This window comes from Tamandua tetradactyla, chromosome 5, assembly GCF_023851605.1.
Source record: "Tamandua tetradactyla isolate mTamTet1 chromosome 5, mTamTet1.pri, whole genome shotgun sequence".
NCBI lineage: Eukaryota > Metazoa > Chordata > Mammalia > Pilosa > Myrmecophagidae > Tamandua > Tamandua tetradactyla.
In genome coordinates, this window is record NC_135331.1 from 167,927,671 (window position 1) to 167,952,333 (window position 24,663).

Sequence of the window (24,663 nt, forward strand, 5' to 3'; positions counted from 1 at the left end):
TTCCTTTGGGTACAGAATTTATTGAACTTTAAAATTATGGATTTCATTCAAAGAGGCAGCATGTGTACTCAAGTCACAGAAGGAAAGCTAGACTGACAAAGCCATCCTTTTCTTGTTTTCCTTTGATAGCTGGAGAGACAATCCAGAAGTCTTTCAGAGGATATTTTTTAAGGCTGGGATCCACATTCAAGATAGAAACAGTAGCCTGTGCTGTATAATACAGCAGCCACTAAGAACAATGGCTACTGAGCACTTAAGATATGATTAGCGCAACTGAAGAACTGAATTTTATTTTAATTACTTTCAGTATACATTTGAGAACTGATATTTTATGCAGTTAGTGGAAGAAATTTACATTGTACTTGGAACTACCTGAATACATTAGACTAAGTTTTTAAACTGTAAATTTTATGAAATCCAAATATGTCCAATGAACATGAGCATCCAAACTAAGATGTACATTAAGAAGATGTACATACACTAGATATTGAAGACTTGGTACAAAAAAAAAGAATGTAAAATATCTCATCAAGACACTGATTATATGTCAAAATGAAAATAGTTTATAAACGTGGGATTAAATAAAATACATTAAAATTGACCACACCTCTTTTTCCTTTTTAAATGTGGCTAAAAAAAAATTTTTTTTAATTACACAGGTGGCACATTATATTTCTATCAGACAGCACTGAGGTAGACTGTCATAAAACTAGCTAAACTTGTCTTATAAATAGCCATGTAACCACATTTCCTGAATATCTAACTATGCACAGGAAGTAGTTAAATATACAGTTACTTTAAAACTATGTACTCCATTTGCTTTAATCCTATGGGCCAGCAGGCTTTCAAAAGCTGGTAAAAATCTGTGTTGTAAGAATAAGCTTAAAGAAAATAATTTAAGTGACTGAATGGAGAATCTGAAATAATACTTTGGATATTCATAAAAATTACACCATTGCTCCAGTCAGACCTGATTTAACATTACTTTGGTTGATACATATAAAAATATATCATTTTGAAAACTTCATGAATTACATTAACAATAAAATATAGCCTGGCAAATATGCAACAATGTTCCCATCTCTCAAACCTGAAGAATTCGCTATCTCATTAATCTCCCAAAACATGTATTTAATTATTGTGTAAATCACAGATGTCTAAATTAAGAAAACGAGACCCTGTTAACTGTACAGGTTACTCTTACTCTCCATCAGCATTATGTTAATTTAGATACCTATTACATGACTTACTTTGGGGGGCCTCTACCAGCCTACTAGAGAGTAAGCCATCACAAGTTATTCAATATAATTCATCGAGCTCTAAAACCTCACGCAAACCTAATTTAATCTTCTCATGATTATTTTAAATCACCCAGTGATAAAAAAACATGCAAACTACTAATTCCTTGAGTCTCAAAATTATTTTTAAGATTAGAATATATTTACTTTTAAAAATAATGTTAAAATTAAACACTGAAGGGGTGTTTAATTTTAAGTTGTAATGTCAAAGAAAGTCAGTAAGTGCAGTGTCTTTAGGGTAGTGAATCCTGTAAATTCAAATTTATGACTAGGTGACAAGCTGACATTGAGATTGTCCTTTCCCTGATCAAAAGTGAATAAAGGTGTTTTTTTTTTCTTAAAAAAAATGTGTTTACTTCGTGGGGTTTAATTTAATTCAGAAAAAAAAATCCACTATAATAATTTCTCACCTCCAGAAAATTATCAGGCAAAATACACAGATCAACATCGTCAGAGATAATTAGAATTTAGTAGAATATATTTAACATTTAAGTTATACTGAATTAAAAATTTTACTTTTCAAGGATAACTAAGAAAGCTGTAACTTCAGCATGAAGTTTAAATATTGCTGATAAAAAATTTAGAATTTATTTGGGGTGAATGTCTTGATCCAATTTCACTAGACTTTTTTAGATTTTGAGTGATTAAATTTTTAATAAGGTGCTTTAAAAAAACCATGTAAATACGTTTCTCAGAAAAGTAGAGTTCAGAATTTTAAAAAAATCCTGTACTTGTCTCTCGTTATATGAATAGAGTAAAATAGTCATTTAGCTTATCTGTCTTTGATTCTATCTTAACATGAGCCCACTGTACCGTACAAAGATTAAGCTAAGAGAGAGCTGCTCTTTCTTAGAAGACTGAAAGCTATTAAAAGGATACATTTCCCAAATGCTGTGATCTGTTATACCCAGCCCTCACTTGTTTCCTAAGAAATAAGGAAGTGGAAAGAACCACTTAATCCAAAATTCAACCAACATGACCTCCTTTGTTCTAAGACAAAACAAAAAAACCCAGAATACTGGAAAAGTCAGGAAAATCATAAACCTATGGCTGGGAACACTTAATAGCAGCAGGAAAGGCTAAATCAATGCCCCAAAGAAAAACATCAACCCAATCTTTAAGAAAGGGGGTAGATGAAATTGACCAGTTATTGAAATGCTAAATCCAAATGAATATTACATATAAGACACGATACACATATCTTGCTGCCTGGATGGAAAGTATTATAAATATCAGTTAGCTATCACATCTCTGTAAGGGTCTGCTAAGTTGGCATTTCAGAAAGCCTGACTTCAAGCGTCTACAATCCAAATATGGCTGGTCTACAGAGAAGAGGCCTGCAGTGCAGTCAAGCAAGAGCACAGGTCAGCTCTGCTCCTGGCTCAGCGGCGTGGGCTGGGGTGCATGATGGGCAGGTGGTGGTGGGCCAGGCTCCGGGGTCAGCTGCAGGTGCTGAGCTGGGCTAGAGGTACTCGCTGCTAAATGGAGCTCCCCTGTTTGCTCTTGATGGGCATGAAGACGTTCCAGCGTTTCCTTGGAGAATGTGATTACGTGCACTGGCTCCGTCTGTGAGGCTTCCATCTGGCTTTCGATTATGTCCAGGCTCTGTATGTGTTCTGTTTGCTCCTGCTGAGCTGAAAGAATGAGATTCTGCAGTTGCCCTGGCTGCTGGGTGAGCAGCGTGAGATTAGCCGTCTGATCTGTGCCCATATTCTGGGGACTCTCAGTTGCGACAATGCTGATTCCTTGGCTAGGACCAGGCATGAAATTGATGTTATGGACAGAGTCGGTGACAAGGAGCTGAATCTCCTGCTCTCCAGAGGTAGAGAGTTGATATGGCTGCAGCTGAAGAATATTCCTGACTTCTTCAGTACTGTTATTGCCAGAAACGCTGCTGGCATCTGACACATGTTTCTCTTTGCTATGGATTTTCAAGTGAGCCTTCAAGTTGTCTAGACGAGCAAACTGTAAATTACACTCAGGGCAGGAGAAAGGCTTTTTGCCTGTGTGTAGAATGCAGTGTCTCCTCTTGGCACTGGAGTCCGAGAAGGATTTGCCACATATGCTACAGGAGTATGGCTTTTCTCCTCTACAAGAAAATAAACATTTTATCTTAAAAACCTAAATAACTACTTATCTCTTGTCTGGTTATTTAGGGGAAAAGAAGTCATGAACAGAGGAAAATGAACTTTATTGGGAACCAGAAATTTTATATTCTTTTACTAACTTAAGGACTTGGGGGGATCAAAATTTCCATGGGATTTAGCTCCTAATCGTAAAACAAAACAAACCCCCTGCCCCCAAATCTCAGTAAAAATGGGGTAGTGCTGAAGCAAGGGAGGTGTATGGGGCTGGGCTAGACGTGATAAAATTTTATGATCCCATAACATGTATTTTAGATAAGAAAGTAAATTTTGAATAATACACATAGAGTTCTTTTTGTTTCGTTTTAGTTCATAAAGCCAACTTTCAGACTCTAAAGATCAAATAAATATATATGATTAATCTCAATATTAAAAATTTGAGCAACCCCTAATTATTCATGATGCTCTTAGGGGAACTTCCAGATTCAATCTGGTAAGATTTGGGTCAACAAAAACATTTATTCAGAAAACATAAACTAAAAAAAATTTCTGACCTAAATTTAAAGCTTTGCACCAGCCTCTCTCCCACCCCAAATAAAAAATAAATAAAATCAAGAATGCAAACTTTTATTGGTCAAGATCGGTTCTCCTGATTTTGTCTGAGTCATTTCTTTACTGAAAAGATAAAACAAAATGAAAAAACTACAAAGAAAATTCTACCAGAGTAATAATCTAGGGAAAAGGACTATGTAGGTAACTTCATCCCACCGAATGCCCGGGTTGAATGGGGCCTTGTGTGAGAGAAATATCTGCAAAACTTTACCGATGGATTCTTATGTGGGTCTGAAGAGAACTCTTTGCTGTGAAAGATTTGCCACAGATCTCACAAGTAAATGGCTTCTCACCTAAAAAAGAAAGCAGGCGTTTAGAAATATAATTTCAGCATAAAACAAGACAATATCACTTGAAACCACAATATACTACAGGACTGAATGAATGAAGCACTTACCAAGCACTGACAATGTCCCTAAACACTGTGTCCTAAGTGCCAAGAGCATACAGAGAAAACGTAAGGCACAGTTCTTTCCCTTAAAAACTTTAAGACGGAAGCAAGGAGGTACATGACTGCATGTATGAAACAACGGAACACACCGTATTTACTCCCGAAGTTTCCCTTCCTCCCCTTAGATATAACAGTAAGTTACAATCTCCTATCTTAACTTCAGAATAACTTCCCATAAAGAGTAGCCCAACTGACCCTCTAAAGGATCCCCGTGCTCTAGAGTGATTCTGTACTGTTCACATTTATATCCACCCTACAAATATGTCCACCATCTGATCACTACTCGCCACCTCCAAGCCAACACCACCCCCTGGGTCACTGCGGCAGCCACCTTAAAGGGTCTCCCTGCTTCTGCACTGGCTTCCCTGCAATCAACTATCAGCTGTCAATGTGACAATCACAGTGATCCTTTACGCAAAGTCAGAGCATTCCAAGCTTCTGGTGCAAACTCTCTAACGGCTCCACCTAGAGAAAAAAGCCAAAGTCCTTGGCCTACAAGAAACCACAGATTTGCATTCCTTACAGTCCTCCTTGCCCCAAACCTCCCTATTCCCTTCTACCTGCCATGCCTCCTCCTGCTATCTCCCAGTTAGGGCTCATTCCCTCTTCTTCAAGTCTTTGCTCAAATGTACTTCACCAGGAAGGCTGTATCAGTAGGCCCCTCCCATAAAGCACCCCTTGGTCCTCTCCCCCACTTTCGTTTTTCCCTAATGCTATCACCACCTCATATACTATATATTTTATTTACTTGTTTATAGTCTATAACCCCCATTGTTATAAAAGATGATTTGTGGGTTGTTCACTCAAGCCCTGCTTAACTAGCTAACACATGGGACATACTGTAATCTCAATTTGTTTTTTCCCTTTCCAGATGTGAAGACTGGGTACCTGCTCTGACTGTTTGCTAATGGTCATAAAGTTTCATGACACACTGTCACTGGGGACTGGCTTATTCCCATGGGAACATCTCAGAAGTCTTTCTGTTGACAAATGTTTTTTAAGGACAAATTTCAAAGTAACAGAAATTTCTTCATGGAATAATATTCTTCAGCTAAAGCTCTTTGAGGAAGTGAAAAGGATGGCAAGAGAAATTTTCCTAGTCCCGGTGACAGTGGGGAAAATTTTCTTTGTGCCCCTGGCTTTTTGTTTGTTAGTTTATTTGTTTTGCATGGGCACGTGGAATCAAACCCAGGTCTCCAGCATGGCAGGCGAGAACTCTGCCTGCTGAGCCACCGTGGCCAGCCCACCTCTGGCTTTTGATTTGTCTTTCTGATAAATAACCCTGTTATCAACTCCTGACTCACACCTTTTTGAGTGTATTCAATTCTAAACCACCTATGGCCACCTACAAAGGGCAGAGCACTGATCTCAGAGCTAAGAAATAAAAAAGAAGCAAAAGACACATTTCCTACCTCAAAAGGAATTTACTGTGTATTTGAGAAGACAAAATACACACAGTAATCAAGTTATGTAAAGTTGTATTTGTTTAAACATTAAAATGAATGGTATCGATGAAACTGAGTTCAGACAAAGATGATGGATGTGGGCAGGGGCAGGATGTGGCTTAGACTTAAGGGACAGAAGAGAAGTTTGTGGTAGGTTACTAGTCGAGCAGTATGTCTGTGCTGGTAACCCAGAAAAGCCATGTTTTAATCCTGAAACAATCTCATGGGGCCATTTAAGATGGGGAATTTTGATTGGATTGTTTTCTTAGAGAGGAAACAATGTTTGGAGACACTTGGAGTGCCGACAAAGAGCAGATGCCCAGACATGGGCAGAACCCAGCAGACATTGCCATGTGCCTTCCCGTGAAATGTTAAATAAACCAGAACCTGGAGAGAGCCACCGGAAGTTAAGAGATGAAAGCCAGCCCTGGAGAAGCCAAGTGAGGAACCCCCACAGGAAACAGAGGCTGAATCCAATGGAGCCCAGGAGCAAGGGACCAGCAGATGCCAGCCAGGTGCCTTTCCAGTTGACAGAGGTGTTCCAGACAGCATCAGCCTTTCTTGAGTGAAGGTAAACTCTTGTTGGTGCCTTATATGATCATCTTCATCACCTTAGAACTGTAAGTTGCAACTTAATAAATTCCGTTTTAAAAGATGTTCTATTTCTGAAAAATTGCATTCCGGCAGCTTTAGCAAACCAAAGCAATGTCCGAAAAGCTGATGTTGGAAATGACCATATGGTGTGGATGAGGAGGGCTGGGGATTTGCTCTGAGGGGTGGTGAACCTACAAGGTAAGCCCAAACCATGAACCACACAATCCAGATAGGGGACCCGTGGAGCCTCTGGAAGTTTCAGCAGAAGGATGACATGACAAAAGCACTGAGAATACAAGCCTGGGAATGAGGTATTGGGAGGACCAGGAAGATGGACGGTGGAAGCAAAAGGACCAGGCAAAACGTTCCTGTGATAGTCTACACATGAGGTGTTAAGGCTGGAGACAGGAGGTGGCAGGAGATGAAGAGAGAGGAAGAAAGGTGGGAGGTCTGGCTGGGTAGCAGTGAGACTGAGCGAAGTTTGTTACAGGAGGATTAGACAAAGGTGATTAAAGGAAAGAGCAGTCACACATGTGACTCTCAAGGTTTCACCCTGGGAGCTGGTGACAGGACTATTTAAGCAACTCAAGTTTCCTTCCAGACCCTCCACCAATCCTACCCCAATGATTTGAAAATGCCCCCAGCCCCAGCTTGAGAGGACCTGCTTCTCACAGTTTGCTGGGCTTCACCAGCTGGGTTTCCCACAGCCGCCCCTCAACCTGGAATAACTTCCTTCATTCTGGGCAGCCCCATTCAGCTGGTTTCAGGCACAGGTGCTGAGCTGCTTCCAGGGCTTGCTCCCCATTCACGTTCTATCTGTTTTAATTCCTAAGAATCCCATTCCCCACAGTGAACCTCAGCTTTGTTTTTATTTAAAAATTACCCATGTTCATTTAAACTGATCAAATAATATTGAGAAGCACAGAGAAATGTAAAAACTACTCCTAACCGCCTTCTCTTGAGATAATCAGTCAAACTGTGAGGCACATCTTCGCAGACATTTTGGGCACACCTGGGCAGGGGTACACACTTGCCCCACCACAAGATAATCCACGCCCTTCCGTAAGGCCAAATAAAGACCCACCACTCTTCTAAAAGGCTGTGCTGTGTTCCATTGTGAAGACTGTCCAAAATTTACCTAACTAATCCCTTACTGATAGACTTTGGGTCATGTCTTGAGCTTGTGACATTCTAGACAATCCTACTTGTGATGAATATCCTCAGACAAACATTTTTCCACAACTGGGCATTTTACATTTTGTTTACATATGGCCAAAGTGCTTTCCAGAAAGTTCCTAAATTATATTCCCGCCATAGTACAGAAAGATTTTCATTTCCTCATATACTTGCCAATCTAAGGGCCCCCAAAAACCATATTTATTTTCCTTCATTAGCTAATATAGTTAAACATCACTTTATCACCTGTCTTGCCCAGTTTTCTATTGGGGTGCTCACTTTTTTATTTGGGTCACTCACATTTTATCACAGATGTACCATACTTTTTCCTAGACCAGACATTTCTTTTTTTGTTTTTTTAAATTTTGTACCAAATAAACGTTTTTTGCTCTAGACTCACACAGAAGTTGAAGTTTTAAAATATGAATGACCAACTATTTTCAACACCCTGCAATACTGATATTCCTGTGTTCTTCTTTGTTCTAGTTTGCTAGCTGCCAGAATGCAATACACCAGGAAGCCTCTCCCTAAATACTCCACTTAACGCCTGGGAGTACCAACAAATACTGAGCATATATCTGTGGTAGGGAAAGATGGGTTACAATCTCTGCCCTTAAGGAGCTCAAGTTTTTGGTGGAATTGATTTCTCTTCTTATTTCTAAGTTATACTAACCACTTTATGGAGCCCTTTCTGTCTGCTCATCCCATGTTTACTTAATGCTTTTCCCCGAAGTGAATAGGATGGGAAGAGTTTGCTGGGATTATACGGGAGAGAACCTCTGTTCTTGTCATCCCCACTTCAGGGCCTGTTTCTACTCATAAAGACCAGAAGTTGCTTAAAGCTTTATACACAGAAGCCAAAAACTAAGATGAAATGTTTCGTCTCTTGCATTAGTCAACATAACCAAGTCACATCATCTTCCCACTTACACCAACCACTTTCCTAAGTATTTTCATCGTAGCTTCACAAACTACTTAATGGGACAATATGTAAATGCTTAAATTTATATCTCTGGCTGACACCTAGCTCCTGAACTGCAGACTCAAATATCCAGCAGCCTATTCCTTATTTGTACCTCAATGTCAAACAGACATTTCAGATCCAGCAAGTTCAAAGTCTAACTCTTGATTTGTTCCTCCCACAATTTTCCATTCTTCCAGCTGCTTTTGCCTCCCCTTTCTCTTTGCCCACATCCAATCAAGAGCAGATACAGGTGGGGCAAGATGGTGGCATAGTGAGGTACAGAATTTAGTTTGTCCTCCAGAGCAGCTAGTAAATAGCTAGAAACTGTATGGACCAACTACTAGGGGGACATCAGTGACCAAACACACATCCTACAACAGTACAGAATGGGTGGAACGGCTGACATTCCACACAGAACCATAAGTCCCCCAAGCTGTGGAAGCTGGCACTCCTTCCCCACAAGGAGCTGTGGAACCAGGAGGCTGGTTCCCAGAGGGGAAAAGAAAAAGACTTTACTAGTAGCAAGGGCTTAGCTCAACCAGCTCCAATTGTGGAATTAATAAACAAACTCCGACTACAGAAAATAGGCCCTGAGCACAGATAAACCTGGAATAAAGACTAAAGGAACCAGGAGTTTTTGTCCCAAAAGAGAGGGAGTGGGGTTGACGGAAAAAAACAAACACCAGAGGCTTTTTTAGTTGGATGAAACAAAATACTGGTGAAGGGCTGGATCCCAAGAAAAGGGGGCACACAGAACCTGGAGATACAAAGACCCATGTACCAATTCAAGTTCTTGATTGGCAAACCATGAGGAAGAGAGGTTGTGTTCTGAAAAAGCTGTTTTCTTTTTTTCCTCTTAACAGCTCATTAGATAGAACTACAAGCACTCTCAGGCTCCAGCACTGCCTCAAACAAGGGCAGAACTAAGGCATGTCCGAGAGACAAAATAACTAGTCAGGTAAAAGAGGTTAATTCCCTAAAGGGTGTATCTTCCCCAAGAAAAGGGGGGGCTGGGGCCCAGCTCAAGTGGAGGTCCTCCTTCAGGGAATTCAAAGCCCAGGGACTCAAAAACAGAAGCAATCAAGGCCTGCCTAATACTAGCAGCCTCTGTCTCAATCACACCCTTGGCAGGGAGGTTTGCTGAAATTAAAGGCATCATATCACTTTACCCTAGTAGGAAGCTGCGGGCAGACTACACCACATGCTGGGCAGGATAGGAAAAGCACAGTCTAGAGGCTGCATAGGAAAGTCTGACAATCTGTGGGGTTTCACCCTCATGGAAAACTAATGCTGATTACTCTCTCCTCCTGAGACGCTGGCTGTCTGGTCTGGGAAAATATCACTGTGGTTGATAATATCTGAGGAGACCCTCCTCAAAAAAAAAGGCTTCATATAGGCTGGGCAAGAAACAGAAAAACAAGAACTGAAAAATACTGATTAAACAGAACCTGTCCTAGTTTGCAAGCTGCTGGAATGTGATATACCAGAAATAGAAGAGCTTTTTAAAAGGGGAGTTTATTAAGTTGAGAGTTTGTATGTTTTAAGGCCATGAAAATGTCCAAATTAAAGCAAGGCTATAGAACTGTCCAATAAGGTATACAGGGAAAGATACTTTGGTTCAAGAAGGCCAATGATGCTCAGGGTTTCTCTCTCAACTGGAAAGAACGTCCACATGGCAAACATGGTGATGTCTGCTAGCTTTCTCTCCAGGATTCTTGTTTCATGAAGCTCCCCAGGGGGTATTTTCCTTCATCATAAAGGTCTTTGGCTGCATGGACTCTCATGGCTCTAAAGCTTTTTTCAAAATGGCTCTCTCTTAAAGGGCTCCACTAAGCAAACCCCACCCTGAATGGGTGGAGACACATCTCCCCAGAAACCATCTAATAAAAAATTACCACCCACAATTGGATGGGTCACATCTCCATGGATAATCAAAAAGCTCCTACCCAACAATACTGAATGTGGTTTAAAGGACATGGCTTCTCTGAGGTACACAACAGATTCAAACCAGCACAAAACCTATGCTAAAAGTCTAGAATAAGTTGAACTGAATGTCAAAGAAAATATAGAGAACAAAGCTATCCATCAAGAAAAACCTAGGTAAAAAGAGTGAAAACAACTTCCAGAAAAAACTAATTACAGAAATCAAATGCCTAAACGCCAGCAGAAAATAAGTCATACTAGGAAAATTGAAGATCTGGCCCAGTCAAAGGAACAAACTAACACTTCAAATGAGATATGAGTTAAAACAATTAATTCAGGATGTCTGAACAGACATGCAAAATCTCACCAAAAATCACTGAATTGAGGGAGGATATAGAGAAGACATTGGGTGAACACAAAGATGAACTTGAAAGTTTGAAAAAACAAATCACAGAACTTACACGTATGAAAGATACAATAGAAGAGATGGGGGTAAAAAAAACAATGGAAACCTACCACAATAAATTTGAAGAGGCAGGAGAAAGGATTAGTGAGCTAGAGGACTGGACATCTGAAATTCAACACACAAAAGAAAATACGGGGAAAAGAATGGCAAGTATGAGCAGGATCTCATGGAACTGAATGACAATATGAAGTACATGATTATACATATTGTTGGTGTCCCAGAAGAAGAGAAAGTAAAAGGAGCAGAAAGACTAATGGAGGAAACAGTCACTGAAAATTTCCCATCTCTTATGAAAGAAATAAAATTACAGATCCAAGAAGCACAGCATACCCCAAAAAGAATAGATCCAAATAGACTTACTCCAAGACACTTACTGATCAGACTGTCAAATGTCAAAGACAGAATTTTGAAAGCAGCAAGAGAAAAGCAGTCCATCACAATCAAGGGAAGCTCGATAAGACTATGTGTGGATTTCTCAGCAGAAACCATGGAGGCAAGAAGGCAGTAATATGAGATAGTTAAGATTCTGAAAGACAAAAACTGCCAACCAAGACTTCTAAATCCAGCATAACTGTCCTTCAAAAATAAGGGGGATAAAAATATTTTCAGACAGTCACAGAGACTTGTGCCAAAGAGACGAGCTCTACGAGAAATACTAAAGGGAACACTACAGGCAGATAGGAAAAGACAAAAGAGAGAAAGGTCTGGAGAAGAGAGTAGAAATGAAGACTATCAGTAAAGGTAAAAAGAGAAAAAAATTTAGATATGACATATAAAATCCAAAAGACAAAACTGTAGAAGAAAGTACTGCCTTTAGAGTAATAACATTAAAAGTTAATGGATTAAATTTCCCAATAAAAAGACAAAGAATGGCAGAATGAATTAAAAAACTAGACCTATCTACATGCTATCTACAGAAGACTCACTTGAGACCCATGGACAAAAACAGGTTGAAAGTGAAAGGCTGGGAAAAGATATTTCATGCAAACAACAACCAGAAAAGAGCAGGGGTAGATATAAAATCTGACAAATTAGACTTCAAATATAAAACAATTAAAAGAGACAGAAAAGGATACTATGTATTAATAAAAGGAACAATTCAACAAGAAAACATAACAATCATAAATATTTATGCACCAAGCTAGAGTGCTCCAAAACATATGAGGTAAACACTGACAATACTAAAGGCAGAAGTAGACACCTCTACCATAATACTTGGAGAAGTTGCTTCCCCATTTTTATCAATGGACAGAACATCTAGAGAGAGGATCAATAAGGAAACAGAGATTTTGAATAATATGGTAAATGAACTAGACTTAACAGACATTTACAGAACATGACACTCCACAATAGCAGAATACACACTTTTCTCTAGTTTGCATGGATCATTCTCAAGGACAGACCACATGCTGGGTCACAAAGGAAATTTCAGTAAATCTTGATTGAAATCATACAAGACTGAAATCATACAAAACATTTTCTCGGATCACAATGGAATGAAGTTGGAAATCAGTAACAGGTAGAGGGCCAGAAAATTCACAAATAGATGGAGGCTAAACAACACACTCTTAAACAACCAGTGGGTCAAGGAAGAAATTACAAGAGAAATCAGTAAATAGCTAAAGGCAAATGAAAACGAAAGCACAACATATCAAAATGTATGGATGCAGCAAAAGCAGTGCTAAGAAATAAATCTATTGCCTTAGCTGCCTATGTTAAAAAAGAAGAAAGAGCAAAAATCAAAGAATTAACTGTTCACTTGGAAAAACTAAAGAAAGAACATCAAACTAACTCAAAGGTGAACTAAAGGAAAGAAATTATGAAGAGCAGAGCAGAAATAAATGCAACTGAGAATATGAAAACAACAGAGAAAATCAACAAAACCAAAAGCTGGTTCTTTGAGAAAATCAATAAAATCAATGGACCCTTAGCTAGATTGGAAAAAAAAAAAGAGAGAGAGGACACAAATAAATAAAATCAGAAATGGAAGTGGAGACATAACCACTGACCCCAAAGAAATAAAGGAGATATGAGAGAATACAATAAGCAACTACATTCTAATAACTCAGACAACATAGATGAAATGGACAACTTCCTAGAAAGGCACAAAGAACTGACATTGACTCGAGAAGACATAGATGACCTCAACAAATCAATAACAAGTAGAGATTGAATCAGTAATCACGAAGCCCCCAAAAAGAAAAGTCCAGGACAAGATGGCTTCACATATGAATTCTACCAAGCATTCAAGGAAGAATTCATACCAATCCTGCTCAAATTCTTCAAAAAATTGAAGAGCAGGGAAAGCTACTTAATTCATTCTATGAAACTGACATCACCTTAATACCAAAGCCAGACAAAGATACTACGAGGAAAGAAAATTACACACCAATCTCTCTAATGAATACAGATGCACAAATCCTCAACAAAATACTTGCAAATCAAATCCAGTAGCACATTAAAAGAATTATACACCATGACCAAGTGGGATTATTCCAGGTATACAAGGCTGGTTCAATACAAGAAAATCAATTAATATACTACATCATATGAATAAGTCAAAGCAGGAAAACCACATGATCATCTTGATTGATGCATAAAAGGCATTTGACAAAATTCAAAATACTTCCTTGATGAAAATACTTCAAAGGAAGGAAGAGAAAGGAACTTCCTCAATGTGATAAAGGGAATGTATGAAAAACCCACAGCTAACATCATCCTCAATGGGGAAAGACTGAAAGCTTTCCAAGATCAGGATCAAGACAAGGACGCCCATTGTCACCATTATTATTCAACACTGTGCTGGAAGTTCTAGCCAGAGCAATAAGATAAGAAAAAGAAATAAAAGGCATCCAAATTGGAAAGGAATGAGTAAAACTCTGTTTACAGATGACATGATGCTATATGTTGAAAATTCTGAAAAATCTACAGCAAAGCTACTAGAGCTAATAAATGAGTACAGAAAACTGGCAGGGTATAAGATTAACACCCCCAAATCAGCAGTGTTTCTATACACTAGTGATGAGCAATCTGAGGAGGAAATCAAGAAAAAATTTCATTTATAATAGCAACCAAAAGAATAAAACATTTAGGAATAAATTTAACTAAGGATACAAAAGACCTAGACACAGAAAACTACAAAAAACTGCTAAAAAAAAAATCATAGGAAGACCTAAATGGAAGTGCATACCATCTTCATATGTTGAAAGACTGAATACAGCTAAGATGTCAATTCTATAAAATTGATTTATAGAGTCAATGCAATACCATTAAAATCCCATAATTTAATTTGCAGAAATAGAAAAACCAATAACCAAATTTTTTTTGGAAGGGAACGGTGGCCCAAATAGCTAAAAATATCTCGAGAAAGAAAAATGAAGTGGGAGGTCTCACACCACCTGACTCTAAAGCATATTACAAAGCTACAGTGGTCAAAATAGCATTGTACTGGCATAAAGGTAAATATATTGACCAATGGAATTGAATAGAGTGTTCAGATATAGACCCTCTAATCTATGGACAATTGATCTTTGTTGAGGTGGTCAAGCCAACCCACCTGGCACAGAGCAGCCTCTTCAATAAATAGCATTTGAAGAGCTGGAGATCCACATACAAAAGAATGAAAGAAGATCCATATCTTACACCCTATACAAAAATTAACTCAAAATGGAACAAAGACCTAAACATTACAGCTAAGGCCATAAAACTTTTAGAAGAAAATGTAGGATAATATCTTATAAACCTTGTAACAGGAGGTGGTTTCCTAGACCTTACACTCAAAGCAAGAGCACTGAAAAAAGAAATAAACGAGATCTCATCAAAATAAAACACTTCTGTGCATAAAAGAACTTCGTCAGGAAAGTAAACAGAAAGCCTATGCAATGGGAGACAATATTTGGAAACCACATATCAGATAAGGCTTTAGTATCCAGAAAATATAAAAGAGATTTTTCAACTTAACAACAAAGAGACAAACAACCCAATTTAAAAAAATAAGCAAAAGACATGAACAGACACTTTCCAGAAGAGGAAATACAAAGGGCTAAAAGGCACATGAAAAGATTCACAACTTCACTGGCTATTAGGGCAATGCACATCAAAACCACAATGAGCTGGAATCTGTCCTGTTACTACTTGTTGAAGAATGCTTTGAAAACTAAAAAACAAACAAAAACACAATGAGATATCATAATCACCAACAGCCATTATCAAAAAAAACAGAAAATGACAAGTGTTGGAGAGGATGTTGAGAAAGAGGCACACTTATCCACTGTTGGTGGGAATGTTAAAATGGTACAACTGCTGTGGAAGGCAGTTTGGTGGTTCCTCAGGAAGCTAAGTATAGACTTGCCATATGATCCAGCAATCCCAATTCTAGGTATATATTCAGAGGCACTGAAGGACACAAATGGACATTTGCACACTGATGTTTACAGCAGCATTATTTACAATTGCCAAGAGATGGAAACATCCCAAATGTCCATTAACAGATGAATGGCTAAACAAGCTATGGTATATACGTATGATGGATATTACGCAGCTGTAAATCAGAATAAAGTCATGAAACTTGTAACAACATGGATGAACCTTGAGAATATTATGCTGAGTGAAATTAGCCAGAAGCAAAAGGACAAATACTGTATGGTCTCGCTAATATGAATTAACATTAATGACTGAACTTTGAGAGCTGAAGTTAGTCCACCACAGGTGTGCTGGTTTTAAAGGATTTACGTACCCTAGAAAAACCATGCTTTAATCCTAATCCCATTCTGTAAAGACAGCTGTATCTTCTAATCCCTATTCAGCACTGTGTATGTTGGAAATATTCTCACTGCTCGTGAGAATATCAGAAATTCTCCAAGTGTGGAAGTTGACTATTTCCTCCTTTCTCCCCAATCCCCCAAGGGGACTTTGCAAATACTTCTTTATTCACTGTCCAAATCACTCTGGAATTTATTGGAGCATCACACTAACCTGGTCAAACCAACAAAAATCTCATGCCCGATTCAAGAGTCCATTACTTATGGGGTTCAACTACACTGACCATACAAGTTAAATTAGGTAATTTAACCCATAACATAGATTTTGCACCAAATTAACATCTCTCCCTTTAGTCTCACACAGAAACTGAAGTTTTAAAACATGGATATCATCCTTTACCCAGTGTTCTGATATACCTTAGTCCTATCCAGATCAGCTTCATTCATATTTCTACTCAATGTCTGATCACTTTTTCAACTTTTAAAACAGTTCTTGTACCAAGCATGTTTTTTAAAGCTTCTCAGATGAAGGCCCGTGCAGCGAAGCCTAAACCCCCTGCACTGGTGGAGCCAATTGCCTCTGCTTACCACTTATACTGCTGCCTCTTCCTCCCACCCTGTCCTGCCTAGGCCATGCCTGCTGCCTTCTGGCATTTCTCCAGGATGCCAGGACAACCCGTCTCACGGCTTCATATTTGTTTTTCCCTCTGTCTGGGACATGCTTCTCCTGAACGTCCACAATGGCTCTGGCCCCTGTACCGCATATAGAGTTCCGTGCATGGTATCACCTTGTCCGAGTAAGGCCTTCCCAGCCAGCCCCCAAGTGCAAACAAGAACTGCCCTTTCCTCACTGGCCCCTTACCTTGTTTTATTTCTCCCCACCACCTTACAGACGCTTTTGTCTTTGTCTCCTCTGCTAGGATGCTGGCCCCTCAAGAGCAGGGCCCTCTCCCTCCTGCCCGCTGCTGTACCCTCCATGCCTAAAATAGTGCCTGGGTCCAGGAAGTGATCAGTAAATATTTGTTAAATGGATGAATTAAACTCTGCAGAACCTATTCATGACAATGTCTATAGAAAGAGTGTATGGAGATGCACATAATACGTACCTGTGTGATATTTACTTTAAGAAGAAAAGTTTATGTTTGCAAAAATTTTTCAAAGCAATTGAAATCATGTTGCTCAGATAGGGCTTCAGTCTCTCTAAGACCAACTCTGCAAGTGAAATGACTGCCCTCCCCTCAATGTGGGACATGACATCCAGGGGTAAAAGTCTCCCTGGCAACGTGGAAGAGGACTCCCAGGGATGAATTCAGACCTGACACATGGAATCAACAATTCCATCCAGACAAAATGAGGGAAAAGAAATATAATTAACAAAGCATCAGTGGCAGACAGAGTTCAGAGTCGAGAAGCTACTCTGGAGATTGCTTTTACGCAAGCTTCACATTGACCTTGCTACCTGTTATAACCTGCCAACCCCCCTACCCAGGACCATTCCAGCCAATCCTAAAGAACACCTAGAGCAATTTAAAATATTCCGCAAGGGTTCCAGGCACTAGAGTAACTTGCCAGAAACCTACAACCTCCAGATGGGTCCCTGGACCAGATAAGTTCTGAAACCTAGCCCTGCCTCTCCAGAACATTGGATAGTCCCATCTCCCTACCCCATATTAGTGACAGACCCTTCCAATATCAAAAACTTAGAACTGCTATAGCCCAAACAACCCCAATGAGAGGTATGGAAAGACCAAAGGTGATGGTGGAATTATACATAGAAGATAGGACTTAACAAATGAATATGAATGCTGATTCATTAAATTGATATCTCTTTTAGTCTCCAGTATTTTAGAGCAGCTAGAAGTAAAAATCTAAAATTGTGAAATTGTAACACATGTCAAAGTCTGAAATATGTTCCAAAACTAATTGTGGTGCTGTGCTTGGAAATTTATCTTTTTTGTACATGTTATTGTTCATAAAAAAAGGAAAAAAAGTTGTTTATGATAGTAAAAATGTATTTAAGCCTGCTAGCCTCCTATATCCTGGAGCAGCTAGAAGGAAAAATATGAGAGGATCGTATCGTAGCCCATGACAAACTCTGGGATCTATCCTGTAATCACTTTTAGAAGAGTGCTTTGAATACTATTGCTTTTTTATTTCTTTGCTTTGTATATATATTATACTATACAATAAAAACAAAGTTTAAAAAACAAACAAAAAAAGCAACAGAAATCAAATCCAGTAACTGCGGTAGACAATTTAAGGGGATCATTAAATAATCAATCTGTAATGGGAAGTTTTCCTTAGAAAACCTAACAGGCTTATTTTGAATAAGTGCTCCTGAGTAAAATGTTTAAGAGGCCCACATGTTTATTTTTCTGATCTTAAATGAAAGAATTTGTCCTGCACTAATCAATCCTGCCTCCTCTCATCCCTGAAGCTGACCTTTCTGGAGGTGGCAATGCTTATGTTCTACCTGTTGTTTCTAGGGAAAAGTGGAAAATTTGTTAGCCCTGGTGCTACCTTCATGTTTCTTTGTTTTACTTTGCTTCCTTTTCTACAAAAAAGTGTCTCGATAATCCTCAATGCTGAAGCAAATAAAGAGTAAAACACAGAAGCAGATTCAAACTTGCACTATTTTGTAGCTTTAAATAAATTTTCATATATAAAAAGGGCTTGGTAAGTGATCTCCATTCTGCCAATCTACAAATAGACGTAACTTTCCCACAGAGCAGTGCTGACGGCATTAGGCCTGGGCTTTTAAATAATCTATTTATACAATTGCCATCTAATTTACAATAAACATTTCCAAACACAGCCTGAGGAGGGGACTCAGAATACTTCATTCCTCCTGTTTCAGAAGATGTCAAGTGTACGGGAAAGGAGGCTGAGACGGAGTTTTACCTGTGTGTGTTCGTAGGTGTTTCTTTAGCTGAGACACATCCATGAACTTGCGATGACAATGGTTGCATTCCGGTAATGAGTGGCCTTGTCGCAACAACAAAAAAAGTGTCAGTGCATATATGCTCCCCCTGCATTTCTTCAGTGATTTGTGTTAAGCGTTTACCCTGAAAAATAATCACTTTAAATATGGTATTTTAATTTAGAAAAAAAAAAACAAAACACAAACTTTTTATTAATTTGGAAACAGTTCACATTTTCCTGTGCCCCTCACCTCATGGGGGCTATGTTGCTGCCCCAAGAAAGCTGGGACCTTTCCCATCTTCTTTTTACCAGGAGGATGGGTGTGGCTATGGCCATCTGATCTCAAATTACACTCCCAAATCCCCACTTCCTTCTTAGCAGCTGGCAGGGAAGAATAAAGGACAATGGGTACAGGCAGGTAGGATAAAGTGTGGACTGACAGCTATGGGGTGATGAATCCCTGTCCTGGCACCACCAGCCCAACCAACTGGCACCCTCTCAGGCAAGTGTTGCTCTTGAGAGATACCACTTCTGTAAGGTTTCTAACACCAAAAATGTAGCATGAAAATAGAGACTAACACAGGACATCACAGTTACACTACTTTAAAGACCCTTTCCCCTAAAGACTCACTTCTCTTCTACCATGTGAGTCTGGCAATTTGTATTTGTATGTTCCCCCCACCAATCCACATTTTATCCCATTTTATTGTACCTGTATGAACTCGGTAATGGCTCTTTAGTTGTCTCTTCTGGCTGAAGTATTTTCCACATTGATCACAGGTAAAAGATTTCTGTCCTGCCAAATAAAAATCAAAACATTAAAACATGCAAAAACTATAAAGAATGAATACTCACTTATAAGGTAAATACCACAGTGGGCTCAGGTCCCCATTTTCTATAAATGATACTAATTACTTGTCTGCAAACCCAAAAGCCTTTAGAATCTAGGGCAGCAACAAATACTTAAAAGGACGTAAGGCAATAGGGTGTGGTGGCGACTGGGATGGGACCAAAGAATTCAAGTTTCGTCCAAAGGTATTCAAAGTAAAATAATGCTAAATGCTGGTGGTCAAACAAAACATGCTGGCAGCCAGTCTGCAGGCCCTGGTTTTAAGGCTCAGTGCCGTGCAGAATTCTATACTCTGACTAGTGCATAATCCCATCTTTTATTGACACTACGGGGGAAATAAAACCAGGTTGAGTAAAGCCATCTGGGTCACAGAACGCCCACCCGGGAGAGGGAACTTGGTGGCAGTCGGCCCTGAGGTGCCAGCCCAGCTACCTGAGTGAAGGCTCATGTGCTCCAGCAGCGAGTGCTTGGTGGTGAGAGCCTTGCTGCACACGGTGCAGGTATACGGCCGCTCGCCCGTGTGCATCCTGGTGTGGACCTGCAGGGAATGCTTTTGGGCAAAGCCTTTTCCACACTCGTTACATTTGAAAGGTCGCTCCCCTGAAACAAGAGCCCCAGAAGCATGGTGTAAGCAAGAATCTGTGCATCTTTCTGTTCCCTGTCATATTAAAATGGCAATAAAGAAACTTCTCTAAAAGGCATCTATCCCATTGATAAACAGACAGACAGACTGATGGATGGATTGACAGACTGATGGCTAGATAGATAAATGATACGGCAAATGTGGCAAAACGTTTCAATTGGTGGGTCTGGGTATCTGGGGGTATAAGGGTTTGCTGGAGTTCTCTGTATGGGGTTTGTATTATTTTTGTAACTGTCTTGTAAATTTGAACAAATTTCAAAAACAAAAGCTTTTATTTTTTTTTTAAAGGCATATATCCCAAAGGACAATGAACAGGAAAGATGACAACAGCAATACAATTATAGAAGCTGGAGTATCTGAACCTAAAGCCAGAAGCAAGGAGTGTAAAGACACAATCTAATTTTTAAGACAGCATCCAAAAGACTTAGAATTGGTAGGACCTGATGGCTCTTAAAATGGGGGTGAGGGAGGGTAAATGACAGTCTGTTTCAAAGGCAGTTAGACCCCCCAGATCCAGTCACCCAATTCCATGCAGCCAGGAGAGTGACCCTCCCCCAGTACAAGATGGAGATTGTTCTCTGAAGAGGGTAAAACAAAGGGTCTCTGTATTGGGATCACCAGGCCCAGGAGAGGTGGACTACTGCAGGGAGAACAGTCAAGGGTTAGAACTGAGAAGATAAGACCTCCCTAACTTCCTTCTCCCTCATGCTCCAGGACACTGGCAGCTAGACCTACATCCAACAACTGGGAGAGCAGAAGCATCTTCTCCTGGAATGAGAACGGCCCAAGGTAAGGGAGCTGAAGATGCTGATGCCAGGAATCGCCAAGGAGGTGGCATCCAGCGGCATCACCTCCAAGTGGTTGCTGTCTACAGGCCATTTTCATACCCGCAAAGCTGACGCTTTAGCTTCTTCTTAGCACCCCACTTGATTTTTAAAAAATGGTAGATCCAGAGACCAAAACAAACAAGAAAAATGTAACTTGCAGAAAAAAAGAGACTGCCCAGGATAAAGAAAACACTAAAAACTAACAAATGTCATTATTAACATGCTTACAGATGTAAGATACTATGTTTTGAAACAACAGGATACTATTAAAAATGAAAACGATGTACAGAACAGAAAAGAGCTCCTAGAAGTAAAAAATAAAGAGAACAGAAATTAAAGACTCAATATCAAAGATGAAAGAATAGAAATCTCCCAGAAAGAAATGCAAAAAAGGATAAAAAGCGGCAAAAAAGACAGGTTAGAGAATAAGACAAAAGCTAAAAACAGCCAGACAACAGGAGCTCCAGACAGCAGGGAAAACGAAGGAAGGAAACCACCTATGACATAATTCAAGAAAAATTTCCAGAAGTCAAGGGCATGTTTGTAGACTATAAGACCCTAGCTGGCAGCCCCCAATGGAAGAAAACGGACCTGCACTAAAATGGTTCACTGTGAAATTTCAGAACAGTGGGGGCAAAGGAAAGAGCCTACACACTGTTTTTCTCAATATACCTTAGAGAACTAAGTCTTTAAACCAGACACATATATAAAGCTTTGATAAACCAAATTTCCAAAACAGAATCTGTTAAAGTCCAACAAATATTCATTAAATGTCTATTTTCGATGTACCAGAATTCAGAGCTCTCGAGTTATTTGTACTTAAAATCCCTAGGGAGCTTCTAAAAACACCAATGCTCCAACAGCTAAATCAGAAGCTCTGGGGTAGGGCTGGTCACTGGTAGTTTTAGGTCTCCGATAATTCTATTGCTCCGCCAAATTGAGAACCCTAGTGTCAGATGCTGCTGGATGACAGGAAGGACTTAAGCACCTGCCTTCTCTTCAAACTTACAATTAAATTGGGGGCTATATAGGTGGTAACTACTTCCTGACGCAAAGCAGAGTGAGGTAAGCACCTTGAGAGAGGAGTCAAAGGAGGAAGAGGTATCTGGTTAGGGCTACATTGTCCGATATGGTGGCCACTAGGTCAATGTATGGTTATTCAAATTTAAATTAATCAAAATAAAACAAAAAAATCCAGTGCTTCAGTCATGCGAGCCACATTTTGAATGCCCAGTAGCCAAATGTGGCTAGAGGCTGCTCTATTGGACAGCATAGATACAGAACATTTCCACCATCCCAGAAAGTTCTGAGTTAACATGATGAAAATGGAGAAGGCATTTACAGATGGTCAAGTGAGAAATCTGCCCAGACAGAAAAAACAACCTGAGCAAATGCGCAGCTATGGCGAAGAACAAGGAATGTTTAAGAATCAGAAAGCAGAGTAAACTTGGCTAGAGCTTGATACCTGAAAGTTATGGTTGAACCAACAACTCCAAATAAAAAGAAGGGGTTGTCGCCAAATGTGTGACTTGTGGGCAAGTTACTTAAGCTTTCTAAGACTCAGTCTTTCCATCACACAATGGGGATAAAACTACATACTTTGCAGGACCACTGGAAGAATTTAATGCAATAACATATGAAGGTTCTAGTATAATGTATGCCACATAGAAGTTGCACAATAAATGACAACTATTCTTTTCAACACGACTCCAAAACACTTCCTAGTAAAGTGCAACAGCATGATTACCCGTGTGGCTTCTCTGGTGGATTGCTAAAAAGTGATTGTATTTAAAGACTTTGCCACAGTCTTTACAGCGGGCCTCAGGACCAGGGCGCTTTCTCCTCCCACAGGTCCTCTTGGCTGAACCCTGATTTTCTTCATCCCCAACAAGTTTGTAATCTTTAAGTTTGACAGATCTCCGAATCTTCCGCTTGCTATACCGACTCTGGAGGTCCTGCCCATCCTGGGTCTGGGGATCACAGTTCTCATCTTTTTCAGCGGGCATTTCCTCCGCTCTACCCGAGTCACCAGCAGGCTCACATGCCTCCAATTCTTTTGCTGGACTCATTTCATTCAGTAAACTGTTATCTCCACCCTTAGCCATAAAGTTTTGTCTATTCTGAACCGAATTGTTTATTCTTAGCTGTATTTCTTCCCCTACAGCCGGTTCTGATTTCCCTTCCTGCAAACTGCTGACTTTTCTTGGTCTTCCCCGTTTCCGCTTTGGAGGATTACTTTTCTTATTAGAAATAACAACCACTGGAGCACCAGCCGTGTTCAAAATCGCCGGCTTTGGGGAATTATGATTCTGAAAGTCTGTGTAAGCCTTTACCAGGTCATAGACTTTTAAGAACTGAGCAGTAGCCAGGATTTGTTCTGTACTTTTTTCACTGGCGTGGAGATAACCCGTGTAGATGAATTCCAGCAGGATACTAAATGTGTCCGCAACCATGCCTTCCAGCATATAAATGGACTGACCAATCTCTCTCTCTTCAGCAAACATCATTGAGAAGTATTCGCTACTGGCAGCAAGTAAGGCTTTGTGGGCCCGGAAATGCACGTTCTCCACGATTAAAGTGATGTCACAGAGAAAGCCTTTCTTCCTCTGATCCTCAAAACTAGCCAGGATGGTGTCGCTGTGAGTGCCGGAGTGTACAACAAGCTGCCCAGGAGGCTCTGGGCACGTTTCTGCCATGTTCTTTATAAGCCAAGAAGGCTTAACCTTGAAAAAAGGAAAAACAAGGTACAAAAACGAGGAAGCAAGATTTAACAAGGTTGACTCTGGTCCAAAGGAATCTACTTTTTACTTCACATTAAGTGAACTTTACTATTTACCACTTTTAAAAGTCTATTTACAGACTTAGCTTTTTGTTCTCATTCCTGTTGTACCATTAACTAGCTGGGTGAGTTCCCAACATCCATGCATTTTCTCAGGATCTGTTTTCTCCTTAAAGCTAAGGAACTGGGGTCAACCATCCGTGAAGCCCTTCCCAACACTTTCTATGGGTGTATAAATATCGGAATGAGAACTACCCTGTTGCAATTTCAGACACTCTTAACCATTACGTCTGTGAAAACGGTGAAGAAAATGCAAACGTGCAAAGTGAATTTGGGGTACAGTGCAATAACGTGTTGGCCGCATGGGGCCTCTCTCTGGACCTGCGGCGTGGGATGGACAGCTGGCTTGAGGCTGCGCGGAGTTGCGGGCGGCCAATTCCCTCCGAGCCCGGGGCCGGGTGAAGAGGGAGCCGCAGCGGGGGTTGATTTCGCTCCCGGGGCCCTCGGCCCAGAAGACGGGCAGACGGCTGGGGAAGGGTCGACGTGGCCGTGGCTCGGTCCCCAAAGACAGCCCGGGGCGGACCTACCTCTCGCGAGAGCCCGGCGGGAATCGGGTCGCGGCCGGCCTACTCGACGGCCTGGCGAGAGCACCCACCGGGCCCGATGGGTCCCTCAGCTCCGCCAGGCCAGCGGCTGGGGGTCCTGCGCCACCCCAGCCGGGGCTTCTGCGTGGCGGCCGCAGCCAACCCGGAAGCGCCGGCGCCGGGAGGCGGCAGCGCGAAGACGCCAGACCACGTGACCCGCGGAGGCGTCCCCGGAGGCGGGCAGGGGCGGGGCCGGGGGGTGGGGAGGGGCGGGGCCTAAGTGGG

General features: G+C 40.5%; 1 protein-coding gene across 4 annotated transcripts; it reads right to left on the minus strand.

The window, feature by feature from the left end:
- On the minus strand, positions 1-24,571 carry ZBTB24 (zinc finger and BTB domain containing 24). 4 transcript variants are annotated; one of them, XM_077162596.1, is made up of 7 exons: positions 24,382-24,568; positions 22,763-23,738; positions 19,978-20,145; positions 19,408-19,491; positions 18,675-18,758; positions 4,206-4,287; positions 1-3,387 (listed from the first exon to the last, which is right to left on the minus strand). In XM_077162596.1, the coding sequence occupies exons 2-7, from the start codon at positions 23,709-23,711 to the stop codon at positions 2,664-2,666; spliced, it is 2,091 nt and encodes a 696-aa protein (XP_077018711.1). In that variant the 5' UTR covers positions 23,712-23,738; positions 24,382-24,568; the 3' UTR covers positions 1-2,663. The 4 variants fall into 4 exon arrangements, 2 of the variants coding, with proteins under 2 accessions (XP_077018711.1, XP_077018712.1); XR_013176333.1 differs by lacking the exons at positions 1-3,387; positions 4,206-4,287 and having other exon boundaries at positions 19,408-19,486; positions 24,382-24,570; XR_013176334.1 differs by lacking the exons at positions 1-3,387; positions 4,206-4,287 and having other exon boundaries at positions 18,721-18,838; positions 19,408-19,486; positions 24,382-24,571.
- Between the last annotated feature and the right edge of the window lie 92 nt (positions 24,572-24,663).

Coding starts and splice junctions, on each gene's coding strand:
- ZBTB24 (XM_077162596.1), bottom strand. CDS start 23,711: ATGGCAGAAACGTGCCCAGAGCCTCCTGGGCAGCTTGTTGTACACTCC. Junction 4,288..18,674: donor ACACCTACGAACACACACAG/GTAAAACTCCGT, acceptor TTTCTTTTTTAG/GTGAGAAGCCATTTACTTGT. Junction 3,388..4,205: donor ACCCACATAAGAATCCATCG/GTAAAGTTTTGC, acceptor ATTTTCTTGTAG/AGGAGAAAAGCCATACTCCT.